General features: G+C 42.2%; 2 protein-coding genes across 5 annotated transcripts in view; both read right to left on the bottom strand.

Moving 5' to 3' along the window:
- The window catches only part of PPP3CC (protein phosphatase 3 catalytic subunit gamma), an 81387-nt gene that overhangs the window by 46548 nt on the left and 10441 nt on the right, over positions 1-24398 (bottom strand). The window lies entirely within an intron of this gene.
- Positions 8481-8894, bottom strand: LOC307204545 (CDGSH iron-sulfur domain-containing protein 1-like). The gene has a single exon (XM_079956115.1). The coding sequence runs from the start codon at positions 8877-8879 to the stop codon at positions 8676-8678; it is 204 nt and encodes a 67-aa protein (XP_079812241.1). The 5' UTR covers positions 8880-8894; the 3' UTR covers positions 8481-8675.

The following is a 24398-nucleotide window of genomic DNA, read 5'->3' on the forward strand; positions in this document are numbered from 1 at the left end:
CTTTGGGAGTGAAGTCAAACCTTTGGACAGCTATAGCGCCTGCTGTGGTTGTGGAGTGATAAGGGAGAGACATGTTTTGTTGCAGCTGGGACAGATAAAGGAGTCTGCTTTTGCTGTTGCACCATGGCATTTCTTCTCTCTGTGCGACTCCTAGTGGTCATTTCTCCTCTGGTCACTGCTGTGGATACACAACCTGACTGTCTGTCTCCAGGCACTACAATCAACTGCAAGGGATTCCCACATGGCAGCAGAAGCACGCGTTGTGTCACACCATGCCCACTAGTGTGAATGAAATTTAGGGCAACATGGCAATACAGGCAACTCCCCATTTACGCAGGGCTAGCATTCTGAGGCACTGCATGCGTTGGCAGGACGCGTGTAAGCCCATTCCATTCCGCCTCACTCCTTTGCAGTGCTGAAAATGGCACACACATCAGAAGTCATACGCGTGCCAATCACACGCAAATGGGGAGTTGCCTGTATATTGATGAAAAATCCATAGTTCCATAATGTAACAGGTAATGCAGTATTAAAAGGAATGTTAGAAACTGGAACAGAGACACTAGCATTATAACCAGGAAAACTAATGCAATAATCCCCTATCATGTACCCTAGATTTCTTCACCTCAGTGTACAACCTATAATCTCAGATACACATTATGGAAGAGACTTGTCATATAAAATGTGCCATGAAGGAATGCAGGGACACTCTGCCTGGCCACAGCTTTTGTTAACCTTAAGTGTAGCTATACAGGTCCATAAGAGTCTGCAGCCATTTAGGGAAACTTGATGGGCTGAAAGTGTGTGTGTGGGGGGGGGGGAGATTCTTTACCTGATAGCCTAGAGCAGGTTCTTACTTGCCTCAGGTGACTGAGAAAACAGCTATTTCCAAATCTGTTTTTAATCCTCATGGCTGCACTGTGGAAAGTAACTCGACAATGACAGGAACTGCATGCCATTAATTCAGAAAGCATGCTTTTTAAAAGTATTAAGCCAGTCTTGCACTTTGAGGCCCTCCAACTGATGGCTTTTGAACCACCTGAAACTGATAAAAGCAAGGCACTTGCCCTCCAGTAGGCTGTAATGCAGCAATTAAGATCCACCTACAAGCCAGATCCTCCCATCACTCTTTATTTGGGTATAAATAATCCCTGCCAGCAGCAACAACCTTCCTTGAAAGTCTTAATCCCTTGCCAAGTCTTTCTTCTGCCTAGAACATTAAGTGACACTAAGATCCTCCCCACACCCCTAAAGCCAAGGAATTCTGTACAACAGCTATGGCAAGTATATACTGATATATAAATTGCTCATGTGCAGCGGATAAATTGCATTTCAGTGTAAACTTGACAGTAACCACATGAAGCAGAAGGCAAATTTTGGTGAGTAAAATGCATCAGCAGCCCAATCTAGTATTAAGTGGTAAAGTTAATACATACTCACAATTTCTGCAAAATTCAATTAAGAATATGACTAGAATGAAAAATTGGCACACTACTTCAAAATACCAATTACAAATTGGAGGGGAGAAAAAGAAGAAGAAATGTGATCAGTAAATTGGAGTGGAGTTTGAGAAGTGGAAAGCAGGCTACCCTTATCCTGACATCAAAGATTCAGCCTCTTCACAGAACTCCAAAGATCAGTTTCCCATGCATTTTGATTAGTCCAAGAGTAAGAGCATGAGTCTATAGTCCTCCCTACTCTCCAGAAATGCTGTGAGGCTTATTTTATTGCTGGCCCTTTGATTTTACTGCTGATTTTACTGTTGGTTCTACTGCTTTTCTTATTCATTGGTATGTGTTAAGTTTCAATGAATTTTATTATTCTGGAATAAGGCAAGGTATCAACAGAATAAACTTAAAAGGATTCTTAGCTAAAGTTTAACCAGAAAGTGTGCACTGAAATACTGTGGGTTATCATATTTAAGTTTTATTTCTGAAGTCCTGAATTCTCTTGTTCAATTTCTCCAGGTTTCCAAATGCGCTTTCTGCTTCTCTAGGAACCTTTCAGTACTGCCAGACACCAATGCTACTTTGTATTTTACCTTCAATTTAGAAGTGCTTTCTACTGTGCTCCAAAGTGCTTCTTTTGGCTTCATCACACTTCAGATGTTCAAAACTGTTTTCTGTTGGGATTGCTTTGGACACAACTTGATAGTTGCTCTCTAGACCAGGAAGTAATAGCACTGCAGTGCGACTACAGTTTGCAGCCTAACAGACTCAATCCCATTCCCATCTGGTCCTATAAGAGTTCCCACCAACAATTTCCATTACCATCTCATCATGCAGAAATATAGGAAGCACTTGCCTATCATCTGGTTGAGATTAGATGTGCTGTATCCCCATGATACTGTACTCAATTGTATCTCCACTGACTCTCACAGCCACCACAGAAGAAGAAGAAAACTTAAGCTATGTATGTAGCCTCCTTCATGGATCACTGCCTTGTCGTGGCAAAGGGGCTTGAATAACTCAGAGAATAACCCTGCCGTGCAGGGCCACCCAAGACACACAGGTCATAGTGGAGAGTTTTAACTAAATGTGATCTACCTGGAGCAGGAACCGGCAAGCCACTCCAGTATCCCTGCCAAGAAAACTCCATGGACAAAAACAACAGGCATATAAAAGTTATGACGCTGGAAGATGAGCCCCTCAGGTCGGAAGGCGTCCAACATGCTACTGAGGAAGAGCAGAGGACAAGTACAAGTAGATTCAGAGCTGGTGAAGCAGCTGGGCCAAAGCCAAAAGGTAGCTCAGTTGCGGATGTGCCTGGAAGTGAAAGGAAAGTACAATGCTGTAAGAAAGCTCCCAGTGCTGAAGAAACTGAAATTGACCAATTCTATGAAGACTTACAACACCTTCTAGAAATGACACCAAAGAAGGATGTTCTTCTCATTATAGGGGATTGGAATGCTAAAGTAGGGAATCAAGAGATAAAAGGAACAACTGGCAAGTTTGGCTTTGGAGTTCAAAACGAAGCAGGGCAAAGGCTAATAGAGTTCTGTCAAGAGAACAAGCTGGTCATCACACTCTTTTCCAACAATACAAGAGATGACTCTACGCATGGACATCACCAGATAGGCAGCATCGAAATCAGACTGATAATTTTCTCTGCAGCCAAAGATGGAGAAGCTCTATAAAGTCAGCAAAAACAAGATCTGGAGCTGACTGTGGCTCAGATCATCAGCTTCTTATAGCAAAATTCAAGCTTAAACTGAAGAAAGTAGGGAAAACCACTGGGCCGGTAAGATACAATCTAAGTCAAATCCCTTATGAATACACAGTGGAAGTGAGGAACAGTTTTAAGGATTTAGATTTGGTGGACAGAGTGCCTGAAAAACTATGGATGAAGGCTCATAACATTATACAGGAGGCAGCAACGAAAACCATACACTCAGTATGCCAGCAAGTTTGGAAAACTCAGCAGTGGCCAGAGGATTGGAGAAGATCAGTCTACATCCCAATCCCAACGAAGGGCAGTGCCAAAGAATGCTCCAACTACCGCACAATTGCACTCATTTCACACGCTAGCAAGGTTATGCTTAAAATTCTACAAGGCAGGCTCAAGCAGTATGTGGACTGAGAATTCCCAGAAGCACAAGCTGGATTTCGAAGGGGCAGAGGAACCAGAGACCAAATTGCAAACATGTGCTGGATTATGGAGAAAGCTAGAGAGTTCCAGAAAAACACCTACTTCTCTCTCCACACTTGTGGGAAAGGAAACAAATAATATTCCCCAATAGCTTCCTCATACTCTGGCTTGTCCACCTCTTGAATTTATGAAAGCTTGGTTGTCAGGACATGCCCAAAACACACAAAATGTAAAGCTTCTTTCTCTCATGAAGGGAAGACTCCAAAGGGCCTGAAACACAGTTATTACTTGGTAATAAAAAAAATTCTCTCCATCAGGAAAACCCATTTTGGTGATCTGAAAGACTTCAGCTACAGAAAAGCACATATTCCACAGGGCTAGTTCCTTTGTATGTTGCAGCAAAAACACATACACAAAAAAGAGCCTTGAGGCACCCTAAAGGCCAACAGCATTTTGTGGCAGAAACACAAGTACATATGTTTGAAGAAAGCAGAAAATGCTTAGCAAGGACTGGGGAGACTGGAAGGAAAGAAAAGCCTAGGAAGTGGGAGACAGGTGGGTGTGGCAGGAGACATTAGAGGCACTTGAAGCCCCTGCCTGCTGATACTTGCTGTTCTGGCATTAGAAATCCAAGGAGAAGTCATAAAGGAAAAGAGAAACATGAAGGAGTCAGTGTGCTGGTGTGCTTAGAGTATGATGAAGACTGAAGAGGTCTAGGTTAAAATCCCCATTCAGCTATGAAACTCACTGGGTGACCTTGGACCAGAACCGTGTATACAAAATTAAGCTCCTTAGAAGAAAACACAAAATATAAATTTCATTAATCAATACAGAAGATTTTTGTATTTCTTTTGTCTGATTTTCACAAAGGGTCTAAGATTGCACTGTGCTATTCTTTATTTTGTCTCATATTTTTTAACACTCTAAGTAGATTAAAGAATACCATTCTAACCTTTTGGACAAAGTTTTCTTAGTAAATGGTAAGATTCTGCCCGTGCTGAATATGTTATCAGAAAGCCTTGACTGTGATCTCAAACTGCCACATACCCTGAAGAAACAGCCAAGGAAAACCTGATGTGTAGCTTTTAAATGATCTTTGAGACTGCACAGGTGCCAAGACCTTTTCGCAGTTAAAAATATACTGCTCAAGCTAAAACAATCACTCAACAGTCTGCCAACCAGTATCAGTGTCAGATCCGTCATCTTCCTTTCATCAGTATGATCAGATTGGATGTTTGCCCCAGCTAACTTTTCTAACCTTGGTCTTGGTGCGTGCATGTGTTTGTGTGTGCACACGTGCAGGAAGAGGTGGAGAGGTATAGTGTCCAATGCTTACAGCAAACAGCTGCACCTAATTTATAAAAGGGAGCTAGCCAAATGATAGGAGTGGGGGATTCCTGGATGTCAGCAGGCAGAGAAACTCACCACCTGTTATCATAGGGTTAGCAAGGTGACTGCTAGTCCAATAATAGATTGTGTGTGCGAATATATATGTGACATGTATTAAAACAACAGTGGGGACATTTTGTTGCCTTAAATGAGTTTCCCCACCTGCTAAAAAATGCAATTCTGGCTCTCACAGCAGCTGAGTTGGAAAGGGACGGGGATGTGGAAAATAGAGAGCACTTTTTAAAGAAGGTATTTTAAGTGAAGATGATTTTGCACATAATGTACTTGCCATAAAAGCCAAGCCAGCTTGAAGACATACACTGACCCATTCTGTACAAAAAACCTAAACAAAGCAATAGTCAACAGCATGCATTTCGGAGATCAGTGCCAAATCTGAGACAAGGAGGCAGGGACCAGTCAACAAGCCTTGAAGGAAGAGTTGTGAAGAACAAGTGGCATAGAGTGCTTCCACTAACCATTTCTGAATATGCAGCATATCCAAGGCAGACATCCCAATTTCTCTTCCTCTTGTACAGAGGCTGCCAGTGTGTGAAATAGCAAGACTGGACAAATCTGCTTGCTTGTAAAAACCTCAGAAGTTTTCAAATTAGCTGTCCACATTTTCTTGGCACTGAAAGCAAGGTATTCCTTGAGATCCTTTCAAATCTAGTAATATAATTTAAGTATCTACTTGTATTCTTTTGGTATTACATATTTTGAATACGCATGCAGGTGAACACTGAGAAAATATTGGCTGCTTCACTCGTATCCTGCTCCTGCTGGTGCCATGTTAACAGGAACCAAGTCAAACCACAAACCCAGATTCAGACACAATACTAAGCCAAACCATCACTGACCTCCTCCTAGCAGGACAGCAGCAGAGAAGAGAGGAATGATACTGCCACAATTTTCTCACTGTGTTCCAGCACACTTGCTCATTCACACAAAGCCATAATTTGGGTTTAGTGTTATGTGCAAACAAGGCCAATATTTGACACGATTGCCAATGTGTGGTTCTTTTGGACCCAGAAGAGGAAAGAACGGGGGCAGAATGAGGACGGAGTGGAATGGGGTAGGGTACAACAGGGCAGGATGCGCTTACACAAGCTCCACAGACGCGCATGGGAGCTGGGAACAGAATAAAGGTGGGCTGTTGACTTTGTACAAACATCTGGTTGGTATTGCTTGCAAGCAGGATGCTGGACCCTTGGCCCAAACTTGCAGAGAGCTTATGTTGTTCTTCTACATGCCCAGTATGGTAGCTCATCCTCGGATGCCTTCCCTATGAAGTGTGGTGTGAAACGGGACTCAATCTATGATTGAGTCTCAATCGGGACTCAATTCTATGATTCTATGATTCAATCTCTCTTTGGCATATTCTTCTCTCTGTTGTTCTCCTATGCCTTCAGCTTGACTGAAGGCAGTGTGTACTAAGGAGCATTCAAGGAGCAACAGGGGTTGGTTCACCCTGGCATGTCTCCATGCCAAAACAAAAGTGTAGCGGGTGCTTATTCAAGATATGTTGCTTGCAGATGACACAGTCCTGACAAGATCCAAGGAAGCTCTACATAGACTCATCAACCATTTTGCTCAGGCTGCACCATCAGCCTGACGAAGACCAATATCCTAGCTGTTGCCAGCACTCCATACAGAGAATAAAAGCCACGGTGCAACTGTAGCAGCAAAACTGGATGCCTTCATCTGCTCCACCTACAAGAAAACATGTTTCTTCCTTATCAATCTCTACAGCCACAGCAGGTGCTGTAATTTTCCAATGGTTTGACTTTACCCCTGAAGGCGCACTCTTCCACTGTCTCTCAAGAAAGATGGATGCAAACAACAAGATGCCCCAGTATTTTATTGACATCCTGCTCACTCCAAGGTCATTGAAGTTGCAAGGTATACTCAGTCTATACTCAGTCTCTGTCCAAAGGAATGCTTGTGCTCTCTGCCCAAAGGAACTAGCATACAACGTATGAGAAATAATGACTAAGTGAATATTTGAACAACCAATTATTTGTAATTGAGACAAAGAAAAGGGGTGAGGCAGAACCCCTGATTGTAGGGATCTTCACTGTACATTTGATGTTTTCTCTCCAGAAAGACCTTGAACATATAAAAGGAAAAACAGGGCCTAAGTTAAAAGACTGAAGTCTGGGTAAATGAACAAGCGAGACAGCATTTAAGATAACTAATATTCACCACTGGAACCATGAGGAGTACAGCAACCTCTAGTCTAGCATTCTAGTAGGAGACGAAAATGTTACTAGACACGTCAGGGAATTACTACCCTTCAGTGACTGGAAAACAGAAGAGCAATCTAGATGGCACAAGGAACGCTCCCGCCCACCACTTGTTAAAGAATTTAAGAACAGCAGAGAAGTGTTTTATCTTTCCTCCCCTCAACTTCTGCCACATCCTTTGCGATCTTCTGCCCACATTAAATTCCCTCCCACTTGTGCTTTTTATCTTGCTATCCCACCAAGCTTTGGCTTGCCTGCCAGAGGCCTCCACTGCAGTGCAAGCAAGCAGTGCACATCCCTCCCCTTTGGACCCCTGCAACCATCTTTGCCTGCACAGTCTTCAACACTGGGCCATCAGTCTGGCCCTGCAGAAAGGGAATGCATTATAAACTAATGCTGCTGCTGCTGCTGCTGCTGCCGCCGCCTTAACATAGGCTGATCCTTTTGCTTCAGCTGCTTAATCAATACCTAATGTCATTATTATTCGAGACCTTGCTGAATAACTAGAAAACATAGCTGGCAGCAGCCAACACTCCTGGGTGAACTGGAAACTCTTCAACAGGAAGCAAGCCAGGGATAAACCCAGGCCTTCACTGTACTGGTCTGTTAGCTAATATCTTTAGATTAGCATACAGCTCTACCCCCACAATGACTCCAGGATTTACCTAAATAGATCAGTTCATCATAAACACAGGCCAGTCTTCAAGACTATTTTAAGCCAGCACCCTGCCCTACTTCCTACAGGTTCATTTCCTAAGCCAGGAGCCTTCCTTCCTTCTTGCTTTCAACAGAAGCAGCTAAATATGGACCAGCTAAAAACTAATAAACCTCCACTTAGTTGCCCCATGCACAGTGACTTTTGTCATAAAAACAGGTGGTGGGATTGATTTGGCACTGGGTTGTATAATACAGTGGTACCTCAGGTTAACAACTTAATTCGTTCTGGAGGTCCGTTCTTAACCTGAGGTACCACTTTAGCTAATGGGGCCTCCCGCTGCTGCCGCGCTGCCGCTGTATTATTTCTGTTCTCATCCTGAAGCAAAGTTCTTAACCCGAGGTACTATTTCTGGGTTAGCGGAGTCTGTAACCTGAAGCATATGTAACCCGAGGTACCACTGTAATAATAATATAATAATTTATTATTTATACCCCACCCATATGGCTGGGTTTCCCCAGCCACTCTGGGCGGCTGTACATTCTAAAGGTCTTTTTTTAAAAAAACACTTAATGAGAATGTACATTTTACAAGACAAAAAGAGCAAGGTCACAAGTATTCATTCCTAACATACATTGTAGTGTTTAAACAAGGCAAACACCATGAATTACATCAGTTGCCGCATACCACATGTAAAAAGCTTCAGTGAAATGACTTAAGACCTCATTTTTACACCAATTACAAGTGAGCAGAAAACACTGCAATGTGGTTGTTTGTGCGGTGTCCAGATCATTCATCATTTATGCATCTTTTCTCTTGATGATCAGAGGTCCCACATTGTCTCCCATTTCATCATTATGGTTTGTATGAGACCCATCGGACAATGGAAACTTCTTAGACCTCCAACACCAGCAGTACACAGCTTTCTCCCCCAAATCTTCCATATCAAATGCATGAACTACTTTTGGGTTATCTTTCTGGATATGGAGATTTACCATCGACATGGCAATGGCGCCCACCTAAGAAGTGCTAGAACTGAGTTCTGGTGAGTTCCAGCAGAAAAAAAGCCCTGGTTCCACCACTCAAATGTTCTATCCTTTGTAGCAGTCGACAAGCTCCCTCATCAAGAGCTTTCTAAGCAAGATTGCTCTGTGTTAGGTCGACCGGGCCCTTTCTTTTCTGCTGGAACTCATCAGAACTCAGTTCCAGCACCTCTCAAGTGGGTGCCATTGCCATTATAAGAGAACAAGGGAGGTGTTCATGGGGAGTTCTGGAACCTCTTTTTCTATAAAAATAGCACTGGGTGGAACCTTTATTCAACAAGTCCCTGCCTTGAAAGATTTATCAGACCTGTTTGTTGTTGGTCTTTACAAAGTCAGTCTAGTTTCCATGAGCATTTAGAAGAAGGTTATATCTTCTTTTTAAGACATATACCTCAAAGATACCTTAGGGTGGTATAGAAATTAATAATAATAATAATAATAATAATAATAATAATAATAATATTTTATTAAGGTTTCAGTGGGAAATTGCTGCTGCCGGGGACTTTTACAACCATGTATACAAGGTATATCTTTTACCTAGATATATGGTCTTTTACTACTGCAAACTTCATATGAATGCTATATTCTGTAGGTTATCCTGAGAGATTTTGGGAGCAATACTGGTGGGGTATAAATTCACAAAACAAATATTTTTGCTTCTTATCTGCAAGCACCCCATTTGTGTGAACTAAAACATTAGAAACTGTACTGCAATTTCAGTCATGAAGGCCTTTCTAGCTATAAAGTGGAAAAAAATATTTCATCATTTTGTTTTCAAGAAACATCAATTAATTTATAGCTGATACACAAGATATAGAAGTCACACACTTACAGAAAAATTATATACTGATTTTTATGTTCTATGTTTTATGTTTTATGTTTATGTTCTATGTTTTATGTATTTTACTGCCACTGTACAGTGGTGCCTTGCAAGACGAAAAGAATCCGTTCCGCGATTCTCTTCGTCTAGCGGTTTTTTCGTCTTGCGAAGCAAGCCCATTGACGGCTTAGCGGATTAGCGCTATTAGCGGCTTTTAGCGGCTTATCAGCTTAGCGGATAAGCAGATAAGCGGCATAGCGGCTTAGAAAAGGGGGGGGGAGTCGGAAAAACTCGCAAGACATTTCGTCTTGCGAAGCAAGCCCATAGGGAAATTCATTTTGCGAGGCGCCTCCAAAACGGAAAACCATTTCGTCTAGCGGGTTTTTTGTCTTGCGAGGCATTCGTCTTGCGGGGCACCACTGTATTTCCTCTTTTCTCAAACCAGAAACCAGTTTGGACACACACATCATCCCTCTTGGTCACTTTGGATTTTTACAACTCCACCTATATATGCAGTTGGCACTAGCTATGCAGCATATATCTATTCCAATACGTGACCCTTTAGAATACACTGGCTATCATGTGCCCTTATTGCTTCTGCGGAATGCATTTTAATTTTTTGGCCCATTTTTTTCACAATACTGTAAGAAGAGCGAGAAAGGAGCTTCTTAAAATTATTGGCAGCACTAGGAGGGAATCTTCAAACACTTTGGGGCCATGCAGAACATGTAAGAAGTTTGCCCTTTAGCTGCCAAACAACTGTTAAGGGATGCCTTGTCTTCCTCAGAAGTGAAAGATCATGTCAGAGCACAATCAAAGTCCCTCCCATCAGCCACTGAACTGAGGGCTTGAGCTGGAGCAGTCAGAAGATCCTGCTCTGCAGACCAGGCCAGAAAGCAAGACTCCTGGATTCCATACCTGTCTTGGCCAAACTAGAGACATCCAACCACGTGCCAATAAATGACATTAATGGTGCCCAGCCCTATTTCCTTCTATGTGTGAAGAGCCTGAGCATTCACACAGTCCTAGCTCACTAAAACAGCCAGTGTGGTGTAATGTTAGTGTGTCAAACTAGAATGGGGGAGACTTAGGTTCAAGTCTTCACTAAGCCATAAAGTGAATTGGAAGACCTTGGACCAGTCAATACCTCTCAACCTAACCTACATCACAGGGTTGCTCTGAGGGTAAATATGGGGAGAAGGAAGCATACGCTGCTTTGGGCTCCTTGAAAGAAAGGCAGGATATAAATGTAATAAAAACAATGTAAAAAAGTAAAATGTAAAAAAACAAATGGTAAAAAAACACCTCCCTGGTCCTGAATGGGGTAACTGTGCCCCTGAAGGACCAGGTGCGCAGCCTGGGAGTCATTCTGGACTCACAGCTGTCCATGGAGGCACAGAATGCCTCACCAGAGTGGTGCATGCTCTAGTTATCTCTCGCTTGGACTACTGCAATGTGCTCTATGTGGGGCTACCTTTGAAAGTGACCCGGAAACTACAACTAATCCAGAAAGCAGCAGCTAGACTGGTGACTGGGAGCGGCCACCGAGACCACATAACACCAGACTTGAAAGACCTACACTGGCTCCCAGTACGTTTCCGAGCACAATTCAAAGTGTTGGTGCTGACCTTTAAAGCCCTGAATGGCCTTGGTCCAGTATTCCTAAAGGAGCGTCTCCACCTCCATCATTCTACCCAGACACTGAGGTCCAGCGCTGAGGGCCTTCTGGCGGTTTCCTCACTGTGAGAAGCCAAGTTACAGGGAACCAGGCAGAGGGCCTTCTCGGTAGTGGCACCTGCCCTGTGGAACACCCAGTGGCGTAGCGTGGGGGTGCAGGGGGGGCCGGCCGCACCGGGCGCAACATCTGGGGGTTAGGGTTAGGGGGGCGCAAATCCACGGGTTAGGGGGCGCAAATTACTTGCCTTGCCCCGGGTGCTGACAACCCACGCTACGCCACTGGGAACACCCTCCCACCAGATGTCAAAGAGAAAAATAACTACCAGACTTTTAGAAGACATCTGAAGCCAGCCCTGTTTAGGGAAGCTTTTAATGTTTAATAGACTATTGTATTTTAATATTCTGTTGGAAGCAGACCAGAGTGGCTGAGGAAATCCAGCCAGATGGGCGGGGTAGAAATAATAAATTGTTGTTGTTGTTGTTGTTACTACTACATACAGTTAAATAGCCTAGGAGATTCCCCAACTAAATCTTATGGTCTCTGACATAGTGGATTTTAAATGCATATCTCCTTCAAACCACCAACAGTTTTCTTTTGTCCATCATGAAAAATGTCTTGATAATCAGCCATTGATTATATCGTGCAAGAGCAGTTTGTGAAAGATGCTAGCTATTACAAAAAACTACTGCATGGGTCTTAGGAAGCACTTCCAACTGGCTTTAAACATGGCAGCAGACAGCCTGACTTCTTCAATGGTCTCATCAAGCATGAGCACAAGCACTAGCCATAGCTGTTAACTTTTCCCTTTTCTTGCGAGGAATCCTATTCGGAATAAGGAAATTTCCCTTAAAAAAAGGGAAACGTTGACGGCTATGGCACTAGCTAAAACAAGCTGGCTGTTAAAACACAGTTTACTATTGTGGGCACCATGCACACACTGCGCTAAAACTGAATGCTGTACTACTTTCAAGCCTCTCTTCAGCTGGGGGGGGGGCAGGGAGCTGACCCTTCAGGATTTAGGGAAGGCCACACATGTGCCTTCCAGATGCCCTACTGGCAACTAATGTATTAAGAACAGACACTCTCTTGGTCTGTAAATCAGTCTCCCCACAGGCCTTGGTATCAGCCCTGTTAGCTAGCCTCTGCCTACATGGTGTCCTCCAAAGACAGCTGGATTACAACTCCACCATCCCCGACCAATAGCTATGCTAACTGGTGGGGAGTTGGTGGGGAGTTGGGAGTTCAAAACATCTGAAAAGTTCCACTTTGAAGAAATCTGTTGTACACATTTACATTCAGATGTATCATTATTCATGCTGGCATTCTATGTTGTACAGAAGAAGAAGAAGAAGAAGAAGAAGAAGAAGAAGAAGAAGAAGAATAGTAGTAGTAGTAGTAGTAGTTTGGATTTGATATCCCGCCTTTCACTCCCTTTAAGGAGTCTCAAAGCGGCTCACATTCTCCTTTCCCTTCCTCCCCCACAACAAACACTCTGTGAGGTGAGTGGGGCTGAGAGACTTCAGAGAAGTGGGACTGGCCCAAGGTCACCCAGCAGCTGCAGGTGGAGGAGCGGAGACGCGAACCCAGTTCCCCAGATTAAGAGACTACCGCTCTTAACCACTACACCACACTGGCTCTCAAAGGTACAGTTGTACCTTGGAAGTCAAACAGCTTAGGTCCTGAACGTTTTGGCTCCCAAACATCGCTAACCCGGAAGTGACTGTTCCAGTTTGCTATTTTTGGAAGCCGAACGTCCAATGGGGCTTCCAATTGGCTGCAGAAACTTCCTGCAGCCAATCAGAAGCCATGCTTTGGTTTTCGAACATTTTGGAAGTCGAACGGACTTCTGGAATGGATCCCGTTTGACTTCCAAGATACGACTGTAGTTGAAAAAAATCACGTTTGTGTTCACACAGCTATCAGAGTCCCGCCAATACACCAGCCTTCTTGTTCAAGTAGCACCAATTCAAGCAAACCATATCTCATTTCACTACCACTGAAACTGACCATACAACTTGGTTCTCTGTTTCACAAACAGAGCAGTAAATATACAAATATTAATCCAGTATAGATAAATTTAAAAGCAACAGAGTACACCGTCTCCACCAAGGAGGAGACAGGGGACTCCCCTGAGAAGGAGGCTAGTTCACCAACACAGGAGCCAGATATATGGAGAAACGTGACTCAAAGAAGTAGGAGGCCCAGGGTTCGCTCTGATTGTTTAGAAATACACAATCGCTTTGAGGTCCTCTCCCCTAGCATGGAAGACGAAGAGCAGACTCCATTTGAGGATCTCTCCCTCGTTACAGTCGATCAGGTATATGAAGACGAGCAGCAAAGTCAGTCCTCAGGGAATGTGCAGGCGACCTTGGAACGGACAGATCACGGAAGAACCCCGACCAAACCTAAGAGGAGGCGTGTAGTGGTGATAGGGGATTCCCTACTGAGGGGAACAGAAGCAGTGATCTGTGGGCCTGACAAGATGTCTCGGGAAGTGTGCTGTCTCCCCGGTGCTAAGATCCAAGATGTAACTGAACGACTACAAGGAATCATAAAACTCACTGACAAATACCCCTTCCTCTTGGTTCATGTGGGAACCAATGACACTGCAAGCAATAGCCTCCAGAAGATCAAAAGAGACTATGAGGCTCTGGGCAGGAAATTGAAGCAATTAAATGCACAAATTGTCATCTCATCTGTCCTCCCAGTTGAACGACGTGGCCCAGGGAGAGAGAGAAAAATAGTGGAAGTGAACAGCTGGCTTCGCAAATGGTGTAAACAGGAACGGTTTGGATTCTTAGATCACGGACTGCAGTTTCTTGAAGATGGACTTCTGGCAAGCGATGGGCTGCACCTCACAACGGTTGGGAGGAATGTTTTTGCCAAAAATCTCAGAAACCTCATCAGGAGGGCTTTAAACTGACTAATGTGGGGGAGGAAGACAGTGCTCCTGAAGGTAGGAGTCTATCAATTGATGAACATGATCATCCAAATGTCATAGACCAAATGGAGCAAACAGCACACAGACCTAGTGGTGGGAGGAAAAAATCCTTAAATAAGAGACACAGGGGAATGATTAATGGACTTCAATGTCTGTACACTAATGCACAAAGCATGGGTAATAAACAAGATGAGCTTGAGTTCTTGGTACTGCAAACTAAATATGACATAATAGGCATCACTGAAACCTGGTGGGATAAGTCCCACGACTGGAATGTAATAATGGAGGGTTACAATCTATTTCAGAGAAACAGACCAGACAAGAAAGGAGGAGGAGTGGCGTTATATGTCAGGGATGTATATACCTGTGAAGAGATCCAAGATTTAGAACCTCAAAGCCAAAGTGAGAGCATTCGGGTCAAAATTAAGGGAGAGATGAATAACAGGGACCTCATTGTGGGAGTTTACTATAGATCCCCAAGCCAAACGGAGGACATAGATGATGCCTTCCTGGAACAGATGGCCAAGCATGCAAAAGGAAGGGAGATAGTAGTAATGGGGGACTTCAATTACCCGGATATTTGTTGGATGTCAAACTCAGCCAAGAGCATAAGGTCAAACAGATTCCTCACTGGCCTTGCAGACAACTTCGTTGTCCAGAAAGTGGGAGAAGCAACAAGAGGAACAGCCATTTTAGATCTGGTCCTAACCAATGTTGATGACTTGGTTAGTGGGGTAGAAGTGGAAGGATCATTAGGCGCGAGTGATCATGCTCTTCTGAAGTTTACTATACAGCGGAAAGGAGCAGCCAAGCATACTAGGACTCAATTTCTTGACTTTAAGAAAGCCGACTTCATAAAACTTAGGGAAGTGCTGGGTGAGATCCCATGGACAGTAATACTAAAAGGAAAGGGAGTTCATGATGGCTGGGAGTTTGTTAAGAGGGAGATAGTAAAAGCACAACTTCAGGCAATACCAATGAGACGGAAACATGGAAGGTGCCTAAAGAAGCCAGGGTGGCTATCTAAAGAACTTTTAACTGAGTTAAGATTAAAAAAGGATGTGTACAAAAAATGGAAAAGGGGGGAAACCACCAAAGAAGAATTCAAACAAATAGCCAGCACGTGTAGACACAAAGTCAGAAAAGCTAAAGCACAGAATGAACTCAGGCTTGCTAGAGAGGTTAAAAGCAACAAAAAAGGCTTTTATGGGTATGTTCGTAGCAAAAGGAAGAACAAAGAAACAGTGGGGTCACTCAGAGGAGAAGATGGTGAAATGCAAACAGGGGACACAGAAAGGGCTGAACTCCTCAATGCCTTCTTTGCCTCAGTCTTCTCCGATAAAGAAAACAATGCCCGACCTGAAGAATTTGGAGCAAATGATTCAGCAGAGGAAACACAGCCCAGAATAACTAAGGAGATAGTACAAGAATACTTGGCTAGTTTAGATGTATTCAAGTCTCCAGGGCCAGATGAACTGCATCCAAGAGTATTAAAAGAACTGGCAGATGTGATCTCAGAACCACTGGCAGTCATCTTTGAGAATTCCTGGAGAACAGGCGAAGTCCTGGCAGACTGGAGGAGGGCAAATGTTGTCCCTATTTTCAAAAAGGGGAAAAGAGAGGACCCAAATAATTACCGCCCAGTCAGTCTGACATCAATACCAGGGAAGATTCTGGAGCAGATCATTAAGCAAACAGTTTGTGAGCACCTAGAAAGGAATACTGTGATCACCAATAGTCAGCATGGATTTCTGAAAAATAAGTCGTGTCAGACTAACCTGATCTCGTTTTTTGACAGAATTACAAGCCTGGTAGATGAAGGGAACGCAGTGGATGTAGTCTACCTTGATTTCAGCAAGGCATTAGACAAGGTGCCCCATGATATTCTTGTAAAGAAGCTGGTAAAATGCGGTCTTGACTATGCTACCACTCAGTGGATTTGTAACTGGCTGACTGACCGAACCCAAAGGGTGCTCATCAATGGTTCCTCTTCATCCTGGAGAAGAGTGACTAGTGGGGTGCCACACGGTTCTGTCTTGGGCCCGGTCTTATTCAACATCTTTATCAACGACTTGGATGATGGACTCAAGGGCATCCTCATCAAATTTGCAGATGACACCAAACTGGGAGGGGTGGCCAACACCCCAGAGGACAGGATCACACTTCAAAACGACCTTGACAGATTAGAGAACTGGGCCAAAACAAACAAGATGAATTTTAATAGGGAGAAATGTAAAGTATTGCACTTGGGCAAAAAAAATGAGAGGCACAAATACAAGATGGGTGACACCTGGCTTGAGAGCAGTACATGTGAAAAGGATCTAGGAGTCTTGGTTGACCACAAACTTGACATGAGCCAACAGTGTGACGCGGCAGCTAAAAAAGCCAATACAATTCTGGGCTGCATCAATAGGAGTATTGCATCTAGATCAAGGGAAGTAATAGTGCCACTGTATTCTGCTCTGGTCAGACCTCATCTGGAGTACTGTGTCCAGTTCTGGGCACCACAGTTCAAGAAGGACACTGACAAACTGGAACGTGTCCAGAGGAGGGCAACCAAAATGGTCAAAGGCCTGGAAACGATGCCTTATGAAGAACGGCTAAGGGAGCTGGGCATGTTTAGCCTGGAGAAGAGGAGGTTAAGGGGTGATATGATAGCCATGTTCAAATATATAAAAGGATGTCACATAGAGGAGGGAGAAAGGTTGTTTTCTGCTGCTCCAGAGAAGCGGACACGGAGCAATGGCTCCAAACTACAAGAAAGAAGATTCCACCTAAACATTAGGAAGAACTTCCTGACAGTAAGAGCTGTTTGACAGTGGAATTTGCTGCCAAGGAGTGTGGTGGAGTCTCCTTCTTTGGAGGTCTTTAAGCAGAGGCTTGACAACCATATGTCAGGAGTGCTCTGATGGTGTTTCCTGCTTGGCAGGGGGTTGGACTCGATGGCCCTTGTGGTCTCTTCCAACTCTATGATTCTATGATTCTATGAATATTTACAGAGCTTGGCTCGTTACTCCAACATTCCTAAAAACTAAAAATCAAGCCAGTCACCAGTTCTATACTACACTTGTGGTACACTAATTAATATACTGCATATAGATATGATAAAAAGTTATTACAAATGTTTAAGGCCACCATTAAATGGCACTCAATTATTTTGATACACGAAGCTCACACAAATCTGTCTGCTTTTGTGTTCCTTCTTATTTTTCTATCTAATCTGTTAGCTTCACCACCGCAACAATAATCTTGTTTCCGACTTCCGGAGGCGGCGCGAACGGCAATGGCTGCCCTCTTCTAACCGGGAGAGGGAAGCTCTGCTGAGAACGGGTCGTCCGCTGCGGCGAAGCGGAGACCCACTTTGGAAAACCACAGGTGGCAGAAGCCTGTGATCCCGGGACCCGGCGGGCGCCAGGAGCAGTCCCCAAAACGTTGAAGGAACCCCGTAAGGGGCTCCGGATCGCGGAGGGGGTTGCGGCGCTGTGGGTCGTTCCGCGATCAACGGAGCGAAGCCGCGCTGCTGCTGCCGGTGAGCGCTGACCTTTCTTCCTAAACTTCTGATTCGGAAAGCAACAATCCGTGAGTAATAAGGATCTTACAAAACTTCGAGACCTAAAGATATTGAATTTGGCTGAAAGCGGAGTGACGAAAAAAGGGAAGTCCGTCTTCCGCTGACACTGAACTTTAAAGCAAAGAGCGGGAGGAGTGGAGGCAAAGAGTGAACTTTTAACTTAATTGATCTGGGCATCCGTGGAAATTACTTTTAAGCAGAATAAGGACTCTAAGTAACTGATTATATATGACTTCTATCTGGACTGTGATACCTTTCTTCCATTTGGATTACAATTTAAGCAAGAAACCCAGGTGCTGGAACTGCCTGAGTAACTGAGCAGTCAGTCTGCAGGGCTGGATACTTTGAACTTAAACTTTGAAACAATCCGAGGGAGTTTGGACTGGCTATTTTGAAACATCTCTTGGAACACCAGTAAGCACTGTTTGAAACATTGTGGCTTTTTAAATATTAACTCTGCTAAAACCTACCCTATTGAAGGTTCCTGGATATTAAATTGGACTTTATATATTCTATTGGAATTGATTTCTTCCTTAAAGACATTTTAAGCTCCCCCTGGAGGATTTGGGATTTACAGCAGTGACATTGTTTTACTTTCCTTTTCCCGGCCTCCTGTTTGACTGTTACCATCTGGGCTGCAGCTTTCTCATGGGAAAAACTCAGCTTGACCTTGACTCTTAGATAACTCTGGAATAAGTGGCGCAAGAAAAAAGGGACCGAGAACCAGACAAACAACTTTAACAACTTTAACCGCAGCCTCTCAGGCACGTAGATCATCTGTGCCTACTCTGTCTACTTTGCCTATTTTGACTTCTGAGGAAGAAGCTGCTTCTCTGCCACGGGCAGAAACTGAGGAATTACAATTGGAAGATATGGCCTCAGGAGCAGCTGGCTCTATGTTAGAGAAAATTCTTGAAAAATTGGAATCTTTGGACAAAAAAGTTGATCAGCATATAGCTAAAATTGACCAAAACACAGAATGTTTAAATAGATTAACTGGACAAGTCGCACAGAATGTACAAGCAATTGGAGAATTAAAGGAGACTGCAGGTGAAAATCAGAAATTGGCTGAGGATACCAGCCAAAGACTGGGAAATTTAGAAAAAGAGGTAAGACCACTCAGCAAACAAGTAGGTGAACACCAGACCTATCTTTCTATGATAGAACTGCGGAACAGGGAGACCAATTTAAGGATAAGGTCGGTACCAGAGGTGGAAGAAGACAACCTAGCTGAGTTTCTGACTAAAGAATTTTCCAAGTTTTGGAACTTAGAGGAGAAAGATTTTAAAATCATATCAGGCTTCAGGCTTGGAAGACTTATAAAGAAAGAGAAGCCCAGAGAATGTTTAATAACATTGAGATCAAAGGAGGAAAGGGACAAGATTTTAGGCCTGCATTACGGAAAGTCACTGGATATTCTGGAAAAAAGAATTGAAATTTACAAGGATATTCCTAAACAGCTGTTGGACCTTAGATCTGGCTATTTGGAACTAGCAAAACTGTTGAGGAGCAACTCAATCATCTTCAGGTGGGATTTTCCTCAAGGATTATCTTTCACTTTTAGAGGGAAGAAGATTAAAATCAGAACACTGGAAGATAGAGACAAGTTTTTGATCGCCTACGGAGAGGACCTTCAAAAAGGACTTGAACTACCTTCGGGGCCTGGAGCACCAGGGGTGCCAGCACCCTCGGATCCTGAAGATCCAGCAAACAAGGTACCACCCCTAGAAAAATAACCAGATTTATTCAGGATGTCTCTGCAACTTTTGAGCTGGAACATAAATGGCTGCAACATCCCGGAAAAAAGGAGGAAAATTTTTCATATACTAAAAAAGGAACAATTGGACATTATTTGCTTACAAGAAACACATGTGACTAGGCTCCACAGAAAAGTATTAATAAACAAAAGACTTGGTCAGGAATTTATATCTTCAGACAAAGTAAAGAAGAGAGGCGTGGTGATATATGCAAAAGAGAGCCTGTCACCTAAATTTTTATTTAAAGATGAACATGGAAGAATTTTGGCAATTGAAATACAACATCAAGGAGAAAAGATTCTGATATTAGGAATTTATGCACCAAATGAAGGGAAATCGGAATTTTTCAAGAAGTTGCATGAGACTATGCTGGATTATCTGGATTATGACAACATCATCATGATGGGAGATATGAATGGGGTCGTATCAACTAACATGGATAAGTCACAAAGCCAAAATGTTACAAAAGATGGCAGACTACCAAAGACCTTTTTTGAAATGACAGACAATATGAACTGCATCGACATTTGGAGAACAAAGAACCCCTTGGGAAAAGAAGGAACATTTTTCTCTGAAGCCCAGCTGACTTGGACAAGAATCGACCAAATATGGATAACTAGAGGTCTGGCACCCAAGGTCAGAAAGGTGGAAATCTGCCCAAAAACCTGCTCCGACCATAACGCACTGAAAATGGACATGATACTATTACCAACCGGCTCCTTTAGATGGAAGATGAATGACAATTTGTTCAGAGATCAGGAGATTATTAAGAAGGCCCAGAAAGCATTGAAGGATTATTTTGAGATAAATATGAACACTATGGTGGAAAAAAGAATTATTTGGGACGCAAGTAAAGCTGTGATGAGGGGGTTCTTGATACAACAGAATGCTGTAAGAAAGAGGATACAAAATGATAGAAAAGATAAGATTTTGGAGAAAATAAAAGAATCAGAGAAGAAGTTAAGACTAAACCCGAAGTCACAGCCGATCTTGAGAGAAATCAAACTCCATCAAGCACAATATTCTAAACTGATAAACCAGGAAATAGAGTGGAAGATTAAATTAATGAAACAAAAAACTTTTGAATCGGCAAACAAATGTGGGAAACTGCTAGCTTGGCAGTTGAAGAAGAGACAAAAATTAAATACAGTTACAAATTTGGAAATTGAAGGGAGAAACATTCAGAACCCCAAGGAGATTAGAAAGTGTTTCCAGAAATATTTCAAAAAATTATATACTCAAGGGCCGCAGGATGAGGTTGAGATTAAACAATTTTTGGAGAAAAATGGACTTAAAAAATTGTCACAAGAAAATAGATCACTCCTGAACAGGAAAATAACACACCAAGAGATTGAAAATGCCATTCAGAACATGAAATTGGGCAAATCTCCAGGACCAGATGGGCTGACATACAAGTACTATAAGACATTAAAAGACTACTTGATACAACCACTGATGGAGGTCAGCAATGAAATTATGGAGGGGAAGAAGGCGCCGGAATCGTGGAAAGAAGCCTTTATCACATTGATACCAAAATCGGAAACTGAAAAGACACAACTTAAGAACTATCATCCCATCTCCCTTTTAAATGTGGATTACAAAATATTTGCAGATGTTTTGGCAAGTAGCCACTAAAAAGTATTAAATGAAGTAATTCATAAAGACCAGGCAGGCTTTCTCCCAGGTAGACACTTGTTTGCTAACACAAGGAATATCATTGACATTTTGGAACTTTTTCAAACAGACATAAATACAAAAGCAGTGTTAATTTTTATAGATGCGGAGAAGGACTTTGACAATATCTCTTGGAAATTTATGAAGGGAAATTTAAAAGAAATGGGAGTGGGACGGGGTTTTGAGAATGGGATTGATGCAATATATTCAGAACAAAAAGCTAAACTGATAGTTAACAATGTGGTTACAGAAGAGTTTAAAATTGAAAAAGTAACACGACAAGGCTGCCCCATTTCCCCTTTGTTATTTATATCGGTTCTGGAGGTGCTCTTGAATATGATTAGAGGGGACCGGTTGGTGGAAGGGATTCAGGTCGGAGCGAAACAGTATAAACTTAAAGCTTTTGCAGATGACCTGGTTCTGACCCTGCAGGAGCCAGAATCTAGTACAATAAGAGTACTACAATTGATTCAAGATTTTGGTCGGGTGGCGGGATTCAAACTAAATAAACAGAAAACTAAGGTGCTGGGAAAAAATCTGACAGATACAGAGTCGGAACGGTTTCAGAGAGAAACAGAACTAACTGTGGTTAAAAAAGTAAAGTACCTAGGGGTAAATATAACAGCAAAGAATCTGAGTCTATTTAAGGATAACTATGAAAAATGCTGGTCTGAAATTAAGAGAGACTTGGATAGTTGGACAAAATTGAAGCTTTCTTTGTTAGGCCGAATTGCTGCTGTTAAGATGAATGTATTGCCAAAGATGTTGTTTTTGTTTCAAACATTGCAGATTGTGGACAAGACAGAGTGCTTCCGGAAGTGGCAGAGAGATATATCTAAATTTGTCTGGCAGGGCAAAAAGCCCAGAATTAAGTTTAAGATACTAACTGACGCAAAAGAAAGAGGGGGCTTCGCCCTGCCAGACTTAAAGCTGTACTATGAAGCCGCAGCTTTCTGCTGGCTAAAAGACTGGCTACTTCTCGAAGACACTGATGTACTGGACCTGGAAGGTTTTAACAACGCTTTTGGTTGGCATGCATACTTATGGTATGACAAGGTTAAGATCAATAAGGTCTTTAAGAACCATATTGTCAGGAAAGCAGTATTTAATGTCTGGACAAAATACAAAGACTTATTGGAAAATAAAACTCCGAGGTGGCTTTCACCTCTGGAAGCCAAGGCCCGAAAAAGACTCAATATGGAGGCCAAATGGCCAAAATATTGGGAAATATTAGAAAAAGATGGAGATAATTGGAAACTGCAGAGTTTGGAGAAAATGAAGGATAAAGTGCGAGACTGGTTACATTACGCTCAGATTAAAGAAGTCTTTAAAAATGATAAAAAGGTAGGGTTCCAGGTGGAGAAATCGAAGTTGGAAACAGAATTGTTAGAACCAAAGACTAAGGTATTATCAAGAATGTATAACTTGCTGTTAAAATGGAATACACAAGACGAAATGGTTAAATCGGTTATGATAAAGTGGGCTCAGGATATTGGGTATAATATTATGTTTGAGGACTGGGAAAGGTTGTGGACCACTGGGCTGAACTTCACTGCATGTAATGCTTTGAAGGAAAATGTAATGAAAATGATATATAGATGGTACATGACCCCAGTTAAACTTGCCAAAATATACCATTTGTCTGATAATAAATGTTGGAAATGTAAAGAACATGAAGGAACATTCTTTCATCTCTGGTGGACTTGCCCTAAAGTGAAGGCCTTTTGGGAAATGATATATAATGAGTTGAAGAAGGTATTTAAGTATACCTTTACTAAGAAACCAGAGGCCTTCCTTCTGGGTATTGTCGGCCAGAAGGTGTTAAAGAAGGACCGAACATTTTTTATGTATGCAACAACGGCAGCAAGGATACTCATCGCTAAGAATTGGAAAACTCAAGATCTACCCACACTGGAAGAGTGGCAGATGCAGCTGATGGACTATATGCAACTGGCCGAGATGACTGGTAGAATCCGAGACCTGGGAGAAGAGAGGGTTGAGGAGGACTGGAGGAAATTTAAGATTTATTTACAAAAATATTGTAATTTGGTTGAATGTTAAGAAGGATGCTAGATCATAAATAACTGCCCACCACTGAATTAGATCTGATTTTGACGATAAGTGAGATTAAGGAAAATATAAATTTTTTGGAGAATTGCTAGATTTTATTTAAATGAGCGGAGATAAGATTGTAAACAAGTGGGTAATTTGCTTGAAAAACTTTTTTTTTGTAATGATGTAAGTGGGAGCGGGAGATGTGAGGGAGTCCAAAGAAGCGACAGAATTATGTTATGATATAAGTAATGTTGTTTAATATTTACGCATTTGTATTTAAAAAACCTTAATAAATATGCATTAAAAAAATAATAATCTTGTTTCCTATTCAGTGCTGATGCACTATTCAGTTTTCAACAAACATGAAACTGTCTTTTTATACCAGTTAAATTTGTTAGAAAACTGAGTATCAGTGTCTTCTACTGCCTGTTTTGGATTTATTATATGTTTAGTTACAAAATCACATCAAGTTACCTATCCAGGAATATATCCCAATTTCAGGACTTTCTTTTTATATCCCTTGTTTAACATTAAAACTCTAGTAAGATTAAACTTCTCTTTCATACATTAATTTGTGAACATTAATCCAAATCCTGATTCATGTTTTTACCAAAGTTGTAGATTTTCTAAACCCTTTTCAGCTAACCTTCCAGTTCCTCAAAGTTTTTCCCCTGGATTGTCCTTGCCCATTTACACAGTGCTTTAGCCTTAAAAAAAATGAAGCAAGCATTACATTTAATTTCCCCTGCACTTTCTTTATTATTTATTATTACTTACTGTTGTTAATAATAATACTCTATAAATAGACTTCTTCCTACATGGCAATATCACCCAGGAAATTTATTTATTTCACTCCTGAATAGAGAAGGGGTATTCTGGGCTCACCCTAACATTCCAAGTCTTTGAAACAACTGTTCTACAAAGATTCCAGTTTATTCAGTATTTAGGGCTGAATATACTGTTTCCAACAACTTTGACATAATA

Source organism: Podarcis cretensis (genome assembly GCF_951804945.1).
Source record: "Podarcis cretensis genome assembly, chromosome: 15".
In the NCBI taxonomy this organism is placed as follows: Eukaryota; Metazoa; Chordata; class Lepidosauria; order Squamata; family Lacertidae; genus Podarcis; species Podarcis cretensis.